Below are 11,381 nucleotides of genomic sequence, written 5' to 3'. Positions count from 1 at the left end.
TATATTAACAATAAAAGTCAAGATTTATTGTCTACAATGGAAGTTGACACTTGTGTAGGGGAAAAAAGGTAAATTGAATCCATTAAAATGACATTAAATAAATTAGGATATTTGTTTGCTTATACATTGCTTATCACTTTTGTTTTTAGGAAATATGGGTGAAGCACTCGATAACATAATTGGTGTGGAGGGGTAAGAATGATTTTGATGGCCTATGACATGTTTATGTGTGTTATTCTCCTGCTGTTCTTAATACACATCACTACAGTCTCTAGCACACTTCACTTCAATACAGCAATATTTGTAATTTTAAAAAAGAGGAATACATTAGGTTTATCTCAGAAAATTTATATTGATATCCTAAGGGGCTTTTGTGTGCAAGATTCAGTTGCATTCTTTTGTAGTGCATATGGAAGGCATGTGGCTTTTGTTTCTTTGCTCTCTGGAAAAATGGAAAATGCAATTGGCTAGGCTATGAAGCTACTTTCCAACGCACACACACACACACAACACACACACACACACAAGATCAGAGTAGTGTGTTTGGTCTGCTGCTACTTCCATATTGGTCAAGACAAGAATGGAACACATTTTGTTTTTCTTAAAATAACTCTTTTAGCAACTGTTCTGTTTCTGGGCACAATTCATAGTGCTGGCCTTAAACTTTGAATCCCACAACTAGGGAGCAGCAAACCTGAAAGAATGACTTTCCCAACATGAAAGTACTCAGATATCTTTGTACTCAGAACATCTTTGTCTGACTGAGGGCTTTCTTGAGCTCCTCCCATCTTTAAACAGGACCGGGGTGGACAAGAGCCTTTCCTGTGTTACCTTGTTATTCTACTACTTTCTCTCTCTATGTGTTTATTTTTAATGTTGTTTTAGGCTACTTAGATGTGCAGCAGCCAAGGCCAGCACCATGTAGGCAGTTTAAAAACAGAAAAGAAAAGTAACTGAAATGTAACTGTAGTGATTACTTTTGAGAAAAAGTAATCAGTTACTTTCAGTGCAATTGTAATTGTAAGGGTAATTACTGCTTTTTTGGGCCATGTAACTGTAACTGTAATTTATTACTTTTTAAAAGTAATCTTCCAAGCTCTGTGATGCACAAGCTCACCGTTAACCAACATGCAGAAACAAGCAGGAAAAGGCAGCTCTTTGAAAAACTTGCAAGGGTTTCTAGCTATTTGCTGGTGTTCAACAAATCCCTTGTCAATCACAGTTCTGACTTCACTCAATGGCTAAAAAAACTGAAAGGGTGGGGGTTGGAGCAGGTGGCTCGCAAATTTCACAGAAATTGCAGGAGGGGCAGCTCACATTTTGGTTATAACTTTTGTTCCAGAGCACTTAGAAACTTCCTTTAAAAAAAAAAGAGTTTGGCCTCCCTGCTGCCCCTGGCCCAGGTAGAAATGGACTGTTTCTTATCATCTGTCAGTGGCCCTGAACTGGATGATGAAGAAAAGAAGCTGACACCACGCTACAATCCAACTGCATTAATCGTTTCATAGTCATTCTTGGTGTTCTAGGATTTGGGAGAGGAGTGAAAGGAGGATGGCATAATTTAATATTTCACATGCTACCCAATACTATGTGTAGTGATGGAACTTATCTCATGTTGGGGTATACAATTGCACCTTAGGATGGCAAAATTACTAAATCTGCATATGGTGTTGATAAACAGGAGGAAAGGGAAGAAAGTTCTCAGCTTTTTCTGTGGAACCCTCTGATTTCTTAAGCAAGACTCACTGAGAGCCATGGCTCTCAGAGGTTGTAAGTCAAGAGGCTGTTAGGTTTCTTCTGTACTCTCCAAATAATAAATGTATGTATTTAGAATATGTATATATTTATTCAGGTTGTAGAGAGCAGCCTTCTCTGTTAATAGCTGTGGTATTGTATAACAAGTCGACAAGCATCAAATTGCTCCTATGTTGAAATATGTTCTTAGTGCTACTGAAAGAAAGTTTTCCTTGACAAGGAACACGGATGTTTGAAACACAGTGGGAATTCTGGAAGATTTAAACCCTTCCCCTCAATACATTGTTTCACACAAACCCTTCAGGTTTAAGGCTCCAAAACATACTCAAAAAGTGGATCTCATTGAAATTGATGGGCCTAAAAGCACAGTCCTTTACACATATCCTTGGAAATAAGCCAAGTTCAGTGGGGCTTATTCCCAGGTATGTGTGCATAGGGTTGCAGCCTAGTGATGTTTACGATCACTGTCTCCCTCCTTCTCTTTAAGTGTTTCTCTTGGTATTGGCTTCCTGCAATGGGCATAATGCATCAAGAATTATTTGTCATTAAATCCACTTTGAAATGGATTTGAAATTATTTGTTTGTAATTAATAGCCAAATACTAACTATGCTAAGCCCCATCCCCTTTTCAACATGATAGTAATAATAACAAACTTTTAAATCAGACTTCCAACTAAAAGTGTCTATGTGTGCAATATACACATATGATGTGTATAAAATTATAGGCAATATTTTCTCCAACACATACTTTAAGAGGTGATTTCTAGAAAAAAAAGTTACTGACAAACGAAAAGTTTAACTGTTCCAAGTCAACTTTTTTCCCCTCAGGATTTTACAATGGCTTCCTTGCTGTTTATTTCAGTTATTAAAAATTCCCTAAAATTCACGGCTGAAAAGTTGGCTTCTGTTTTTTCTACCAAGCTAACTCACCTGATTTGTCAGAACAGCTTGAAAATGAAGTGCTAACTGGAAGATTTTATGGAAAGGAAACCAAATGGAACAACATATGTATTTTCTTAGGAAACTAAAAAGCTCGCAGTCCTGTGCCATTCCTTGGGGTAAATTCTTTGTTATGAATTACAACCTGCTTACTGATGGGTTGTTAATAAAAAGTGCAGTTGCTCTGCCATTATTTTTTTCCACACAGTATACCTAGAGTTGTTGTGGTTTTTTCAAGGGTTTTCATTAATGCATTGAGTGTGAATAAATGTGTTTCCCATTTGTAATTGTTTTCCTTTCAACTAGACATTAATTTATAGCCAGATCTAACACTCATCTATTGTCTACTACCCCGGCAAATTGAAGATTTAAAAAAAAAAACTCAAAGAGGTTGTGCTGCATGAGAGATTAAAAAGTTGCAGAAATGATAGACACAAGACATCCAAGTGTCTTTTATTCCCTCACAGACCATCCAAGGGTCCAGGATCATGAGAAAGGGGCAGCAGGGTTCTTGGGAGGCCCTAGCCATGTTTGGCGTAAAGAGACACCAGCTGGCCTTGCACACAGGCCAAAGGAAAATGCTGAGGGAAAGCAGAAACAGATGGTAACCTGAGGTGGCAGTATGGCTTATTTTGTGTGGCGGCTTTCTTATTTATTTGTTTGGTTTTATTTACTTATTTCAAGAAATGCATCTGCGCCCACTGGGGAGTCTCTTGTATTTTACTCATTACTGCCTGCTAATCAAATTCCCTGATGGCACACAGTGGCCTTCACCAAAGGACGGGTGGAGGATTGGGGCTGGTTTTGAGCATTCTGGGTTTATCAAACGATAACATTATGCACTGCCCAATGGCGGTTAAGGTGAGTCTGGAAAACATGTGCTCATAATCTCTTGGTGTTACTCTATTCCAGAGGTTGGTTGGGAGCAGGATGGTGGGGGGGGGTAGAACAGGGGCAGGAGGTTTGGACAGATATTCTCAACTGAAATTGCAACCGCCTTCCAGGCCTGTTTCAGACATCCTATATTTCAGCAGAGTGAAGATTTTAGGAAGAAGAAATATGCAGTGCCATTTTCCATGGTTCCTTCAAGGAAATAAATGCAACCTATGGCCTTAAAGTGACACAGAGTGAACAAGCTCTTGTTTTGCTCCTTTGTGCCATGATTCAGAATCTTGAGAATCTTTAATAAAAGGGGGGAATATTATCTCAGCATGTTTTTAACTGACCTTTTTACTAAAGCCACATCACTTCCCTTATTCATAAAGTGGATGTATCCCATGTGCGGATGTGCTGGGCAGCAAAATGGGGCAAGAGACAGGGATGGAAGGAGGCCCCAGAGAAAGGGAGAATCCTCATAAACACAAACACACACACATACTAGAACCCCAAACTGACAGGGATACAGGGCTGAACATGCACACTGCCCTTATGAAAACATTGATTTGTCACAGAGCTAGGAATTATGCGAAGGGACTCACAGAGCACAACTCTGGCTTCTCTTGAGTCTGGAATCTATAGGGTGAGGATTCCATAGGGTTGACAAGTCAGAATAGGGTTGCCAGGTTCATGGCCTGAGACTGATCCTGTATCTTTAGGAGAAGAGAAAGTCAGCCAAGTGCAGGTGTTCTTGCAACACTATAATGAGAAAAACCACAAGGTGGAATTCTCCCTTCCCCCTGCACACCTTTTAAAGATACAGAAGACCTTTTGGTTGCCGGGCCCAGCCTCCAAGAGGTCTTCTGTATCTTTAAAAGGTGTGCAGGGGGAAGGGTTTTCAGTTTCAGTTTATTGTTTACTGCCTGGCCATAGGCCTTAGCAGGAGATGCCAGTACAGAAGGCAATTTAAATAAGCATAAAATTTATACAAATTTATAAATACAAAACGCGCTATCATTACCCACCAAAAGCAGGGATTAAAACATGTACATAACAGCAGCTGCCAGGCCGACTGCTTGTCGGCTAGATACTTTACCTGAAGCTTCGAGGTCGCTAGGGCAAAGAGAGCCATGTGGTACGAAATCTCCGGGTCAGTATCTGACAGAAGAAACACAATAGAAGGAATTAACTGCTCTGGGCCCCCACAAGGCAAAAGCCCATCCAGAAATTTGGCCCAAGGGTGTTTGTAAAGTGGACATTTTAACAAATAATGAGAAAGGTCTTCCACCTTGGGGGCTCCACAGATACATAACCGCTGGGTCCATGGAATGCTATTATATCGGCCAGACAAAGATGCAGTTGGCATTGTCTGGAACCTGAGAGCTGTAAATGCCTGTCGTAATTTCAAAACTGAGATCTGGTCCAGATAGTTTGCTTTGCAATGATCATATTTGAAAAGGCCATACCACTTGGGGAACTTAGAATTCATTATTGTCAGTCTATCAAGCCAAGCACTATGATGAAAAATGGCCTCCTTGAGGCTTAACTTGCTGGTTTGGTCTAATAGAATCTGTTGAGGAATATGGTATAACTGACAGATCTTAGCCAGTTGAGAAGACCAAAACTTGTCCAGCAAAGCGGTTTCAACGCCTATTTTTAGGGTTGACTTGGAAGAGGAAGGATGTGAGCTGGCCCTCCAGTAGTTTAGTAGGGCCAGATGAATTCTGGCTCTAATGGAAGGAAAGCCTACCTCTGATCTTAAAAGGGCTGCCGGGGTGCTTGATGGTAAGAATAGGAGTTTTTTTAAAAAATTATTTTGAATTGACTCTAATATATCTAAATATGAGTCCTCCCATCCCCAAACCGGGGCCCCATACAGTATCTGTGCAAGTACCCTACTCTGGTAGATTTTCAATGCCGGGGTGATCAAATTACCCCCCACTAAACGAGAAAAGGTGAGTATTGAACCACACGTTCTCAAGGCGGCCGTTTTTGTAAATTCAATGTGCTTCTTCCAAGAGAGGGAGTCGGTAAAATGGACACCTAGATATTTGAAGGTCCTACATTGTTCAATTGACTGACCATTGAGTGACCATTTATGGATAGGAGACCTTTTGCTGAAAACCATAATCTTGGTTTTGGCACAATTTACTCGAAGATTTTTGGAATCACAATAGCTGGCCAGTCTTGTCAGGCCCCGTCTCAGTCCAACGCGGGTGAGAGATAATAAAATCATATCATCCACGTAGAGGAGTAGCGCTACTTTCCTAGCACCCAATGAGGGGGGAAAGAGATCTGGGCCTGAAATCGCTTTGACAATATCATTTAGATAAAAATTAAATAAAAAAGGGGCCAAAAGACAGCCCTGTTTTACTCCTGCTGTGACTGAGAAAGGGTCTGTTAGGGAGCCTTTAATACCCACCCTAACTCTAGCAGAGTTATCGGTATATAGTGCCTGTAGCAAAAGCAATAGGCGTCTATCCATATTAGATTTGGCCAGTTTCTCCCAGAGCCTAGCTCTATCTACAGAATCAAAGGCAGCTGCCAAATCAACAAATGCTGTGTATAGATGTTTAGTTGGGCCGCTAATTGATTGTCTGGCTATAAAGGAAAGAGTGGCGCAATGATCTATTGTGCTTTGGCCTTTTCTGAACCCTGCTTGTTCTGGAAAGATAATTTGATTTTCCTCCTCCCAGTCCTCCAGTTTCTGCAAAAGAAATTTGGCGTAAAGTTTGGCTCCAATATCCAGCAGGCTGATAGTGTGATAATTATTTGGATCTTGCCGCTCCCCCTTTTTATAAATTGGAACAATAATACTTTGGTTCCACCCATTGGGGAGCACGCCCGTATTGTTTATTTTGGTAAACAATCTGGCGAGGACCAGTGCCCACCAATCGGGAAAGTTTATAAAAATTTCAGGGGGCAGCATGTCCTCACCAGGTGCCTTCCCAGAACTAAGGGAGGCAATAAGTTCTTTAATGTGGCTGGGTGTGAGTGGAGGCCAAAATGGAGACGAGGGCTCACTTCGCGGGAGATGGGGCTCTCGGGCTAACTGCTGAGTTTGATGGCTTTCAGCAAAGTGATCGTACCACACTCTTGCAGGGATCAGACATGGGGTCAGGGGGAAATTAGAGCGAGACCCTCCGGCAACCAGCTCCCAAAATCGTCTGTCGTTTTTATCCTTGACTGCTTGTGACAGAGATTGCCAGCCAGTTCTAACAAAGGACTCATTTTTATGTTTAAGCAGAGCCTTATAGTTTGATCTTAAAACTATTAAGTTCTCCCAGGAAAAATTTAGTGGGTCTCTAATAGCCCTCCTGGCATAATTCATTAGGTATTTCCTGGCCTGTTTGCACTCTTTATCAAACCAACTCTTGGCCCGATGAGTGATAGGTCCCTGTAAAGGAGACTGGGTTAACCAGGGTCTCAGAGCATTGATAATGTCTTGATATTGAGTTAGGGGTTCTCCCTTCCCTGTTATAAAGTTTTGCCGACATAATTGGAGGGGAGCACTAACCAATAATTGTGATATTGAATATGTGGTTGGAGACCAGCAGATTCTTCTTTCTGTTGGCAGGTGACCCTCATGGATAAACCGGTGAGAGGGTAAAAGAGAATGGGGGATCTTAAGAAATAGCAAAAGAGGAAAGTGATCACTTTCAACCCTATTGCCTACATCGAAACTTAGTACCTCTGAAAATAAAGCCCCCGAAACAAATATATAGTCAATCACGCTAGATCCTCTATTGGTCAAATAAGTATATGCTCCATGGCTCCAAATAAGTATATGCTCCAGCTGGAAGCCATGAAGGGACTCCAGGTGGAGCAAATTGATTATCTCGGCTAACCTACGTCCCTGTTTGTTGGACTGCGTATCCTGAGAGACCCTGGCATCCAACTGTGGTACAAAACATGGGCCCTGATTCGAAGAGGCCTCAACCAAGGAGCTGCTAGTTCCCAATCTAGCATTAAAATCACCACATAAGATTATATTTGTACCGGGAAATAGGTGCCCCACTTCCGTCAATGTATCAGACAATTGGTCCCAAATGGAGTCCACTATCACAGATCTAGCTATAGCTGGAGGAAAGTAAACATTAATGCAAATAAGTGGGCCAAAATGATTATCCTCCAGTCTAACAGCTTGCATATATTGAGGACAGCCAAGGGACATAACCTCCGCTTCTATAAGAAGATCAACAGAAATAAATGTACAAAGGCCGCCACTGGCTCAACCTGTAGAACGATATTTAATTGCAGGGCTGGAAAAAGCTCGATATCCTTGGAGGAACGGAACTTTCTCAGAGGACACCCATGTTTCCTGGAGGCAAATGATCTTATATTTTTGCAAATAAGATACCCATTCTGTGCCGTAAAATTTATTGTCCCATCCCATTATGTTCCAAGAAAGAATTGAAAGAAGTCAATCTTGGGACGCGGTGATGTCATCATCCTCAGGAAAGTAGATGCAACCATTCGCCTTAATATGGGAAGTTGGGGGTTTCTGGCTCGGTGTACCACATTCCCCCAAGTTTGTTCCAGCAGCGCACAGGGATCCCTCCACTCCCTCGTCCATTCTTCCTCATGGCTCAGCCAGCTTTGCAGAGCTTAATGCCTTCGCCTTGATGGATATAGGAACAGGGTGACGTCTCTCCACCTGGGGCACAGCTGGAGGGGGGAAGTTGCCCAATTCGCCTTCCTCTAAATGCCTCATCTTTTGCCAGGCATCTGGAGAAATAGAGTTGACCTGCACTCTCTTTAAAAAAGGGGGAGGGGTAGTTTCCACAGACCCTGCCGGGCAAAAGTTACACCCAGCTTGGCCACTTTCCCCCAAACTGGATCCTGCTTCTGGGCGGCCATTGGTAAAGGGGGAAGGTTTGTACCCCTTTCCATTTTTTTCCCCACCCGATGAGGATAGAGGCATAGATGACTGCAGATGGATATTCTCGAGGTGGAGCTTCATTTGATCCAATCTGGATAAGATCTCCAGTCTGCCTCTGGATGGGAGGGAGGAAAACGAATGTAGCAAGGCCTTTTCATCCTCGTCAAGGGGATCGAAAGGCCAAATGGTCGGCTGTTGCACGCCTTGTAAGGCTGAGGCCAATAAACTGTCAGTTACTTGTGGAATGTCTTTATCACCTGAGATGTAAAGTTCAGCAGGATCCAATGCGGGCTGAACACTCAAGCTCTTTGAATTTGGTTTTGAAGCTTGCGAGGGGGGGTCACGTTGCATCTTTCGAGGAATCAAAAGGTGAGGTGATGCTTTGTTTTCAAAATATCGGCGAATGACAACACCTTGCCTTATTAAAGTCTGTTTAAAATAGAGAAGGTCTTTGGGCAGCTTCGTCGAAGAGAAGGAAACTACTGCTCGTGCATTAATTCCGTTAAAATATAGATATTCCACCTCTATTATGTCCCTCATTTGGAGGGAAATTGGGACGCAGAATGATAAAAACTCCAATAAATGTAGTTTCCGATCAAGTTGGGACAATAGGCCAGGTGGCTTGGGGAAGTTTTCGAGGACAATCTTACGTTGGACCCAAACTAACTTCCACTTGTAAGGATATAATGGGTCTGGCTGGTCAATAGGTAAAGCCTCCATAGATAGGTCCTCATGTTCCGCTACCTCTCCACTGAAATCTCTTTCTTGGCCCCTTGCTGATTCTTTTTGTTGCAGCATGGCCAGGGCAGAAAAATCCATCTTTGATATAACGACCTCTAGCTGTGTCGGAGAGTCCTTCTTTAAAATTTCTTGGGTGGGGACATCCTCTTTACTCTTAGCCTGTGGCTGAGGTTGACCCAAAAGTGCAAATAATTTCTGAAAGTTCATCTTATTGCCTCTTATTGTCTTTAAGTTTTTCAAATTCTTAGTTTTTTTTGCCTTGGGTGGAACCTTTTTCTTTTTCTTTTCCTTCTTAGTAGCCTCACTGGTAAAAGAAGGTGGGACTAAGGGGGCAACTTCTGAAGGAGCTTTTACTGAAGGGATCACCCATACAGAGGCCGAGGCTTCCCTCTGGGATTGAACAGATGATTTTAAGTGAAACTCCACGAGGGTCATTAAAAGCTGATTACATTCAGCAAGAAAGGCTTTTATGTGAACTAACTCAGCAGCCAACTTACACACACCCTCAAATGTAGGGGAATGCTGATTACAATCTATCACACTTGCTTGTGTTCCACAGTTTTGTAGTTCTAATGTCTTATGAATATTAGTGACGTGTCTCTTCGGCCTCTCCTCAGATTTTCTTGGCTCCGTAGATCTGCCACTTTCCATGAGAGAGCTCTCATTCTCCAGAACTCCTGCGTCAAGAGGGAGTTGTAAAGCTCTTTCCAGTTCCTCAATCTCTACCCTCGCTATTTCAGAAGCCAGGTTCGGGGTTGAGGACGAATCCTCTTTCCAGTGTATGAGGTCTTTAGTTGTAAAAGACCAATCACTGGGCGTTGGAGTTGCCAAAAAAGTTTGTATAGGCAGGTCGTCCTGCTGGCTGTTTGAAAGGACCCGGGTGATCTTTTGCTGGTTTTCTCTAACATCATTCTCAGAGGAGAGCGAGGGGCTCAAGGCCATCTTCTTTCTCTGCCTGTTGTTCCAGGAAGATATATCTTTAGGTGGCGAGCTGATGTCTAACATTCTCCGAGCCTTCCTAGTCAAAACCATTTATGCGGATAATTATAATCTATAAAAGTTGTAAAATGTTCCAGTTTATTTTTTATAAAAACACACACCGAAACTGAGTATTTAGACAGCACTGTGTTCTTCTGTCCGGTGTACAAGTAAGGATGTGTGGGGGTTTCCTCTTGGCTGGGGCCGGGAGTTAAGATACTAGCAAAACTTTAATTAAAACATCCTCACCAGAATAAATCACTGACAAGGTCAGTGCTAATAGACACTATGGTGAGGGAGTGAGTGAGTTAAAAGGTTAAAAGACCTGAGTTATATATTAAAACAAAAAACAAACAAGAGCAGGGAAAGTCAGCAACTCACCCTGTACTATGCCGGAACCGGAAGTTCGATGGTGGGAATGAGTTTTGATGTAGAAACACTTATCCTCAAGGTATACAGTGAGTTTAGCTTCTTGGCCAAGAAGGAAGAGTCACTTTTGTCCTTTTTTGACTTTGTAGAAATGTAACACAAAGATGTACTTCAACAACTACTAATAAAGTGGCTGTCACTTCTCCCCACTATTTAACAATAATGTTGGCCTTCATTGAGGGCATACATTTTTCAGAGAAGGAAGAAGAATGTGTGAACATTGTATGGGCAGCTTTCAGTGAGGAAGAACACAAATTTCTCCCTCTTTGTTATGTTTACTGTTTGCACAATCTGATGGTAATCTTTCAAGATGCTGTGAAGATACTTGAATGTAACAATGTCAGCTCCACAGAACTCCATGGTGTCATGGAAGGCTTCCATTCAAAACTGAAGAGAAGAAGAGAGGACAAATTCTATGGAAGATCAGCCCAAGTCATTTTGGACAATGTGTCTCCAGCTGACAACAGAAAATTCAGAGAGTAAGCCTATAAGACATTGACTTGGTGCATTGAATATCTGGAGAAATGGTATGATGTTGAAATCACTTTTTTAAAAACAAATGTCTGCTGTCATTTCATAATGATGTGAAATGGGCAAATTTACAGACTCTTGCTACAGCACTCCACATTGAGATGAACACTGACAAACTGTATAATGACTACTGTGTTATACAGCAAATAATGGAAGAGATTGTCTCCAAGGAGCAGAACACAGATCAGATATGGGTGGAGGTTTTCAGGCAAATGCCAGAAGATAGTGGCAGCCAAATGAAGAAACTGGT

General features: G+C 42.0%; 1 protein-coding gene across 1 annotated transcript; it reads right to left on the bottom strand.

Moving 5' to 3' along the window:
* Positions 1 to 7,831: 7,831 nt before the first annotated feature.
* LOC133384347 (uncharacterized) lies at positions 7,832 to 10,560 on the bottom strand. Its single transcript, XM_061626255.1, has 2 exons — positions 10,553 to 10,560; positions 7,832 to 10,211 (listed from the first exon to the last, which is right to left on the bottom strand). The coding sequence occupies exon 2, from the start codon at positions 10,196 to 10,198 to the stop codon at positions 8,153 to 8,155; it is 2,046 nt and encodes a 681-aa protein (XP_061482239.1). The 5' UTR covers positions 10,199 to 10,211; positions 10,553 to 10,560; the 3' UTR covers positions 7,832 to 8,152.
* Between the last annotated feature and the right edge of the window lie 821 nt (positions 10,561 to 11,381).

Source organism: Rhineura floridana, chromosome 4, assembly GCF_030035675.1.
Source record: "Rhineura floridana isolate rRhiFlo1 chromosome 4, rRhiFlo1.hap2, whole genome shotgun sequence".
Taxonomy (NCBI): domain Eukaryota; kingdom Metazoa; phylum Chordata; class Lepidosauria; order Squamata; family Rhineuridae; genus Rhineura; species Rhineura floridana.
Note: the sequence above shows the minus strand (reverse complement) of the source record. Positions and strands in the feature narration are given on the sequence as shown.

Excerpts from the sequence above, each read along its gene's own strand:
- LOC133384347 (XM_061626255.1), bottom strand. The coding sequence starts at position 10,198 with ATGTTAGACATCAGCTCGCCACCTAAAGATATATCTTCCTGGAACAAC.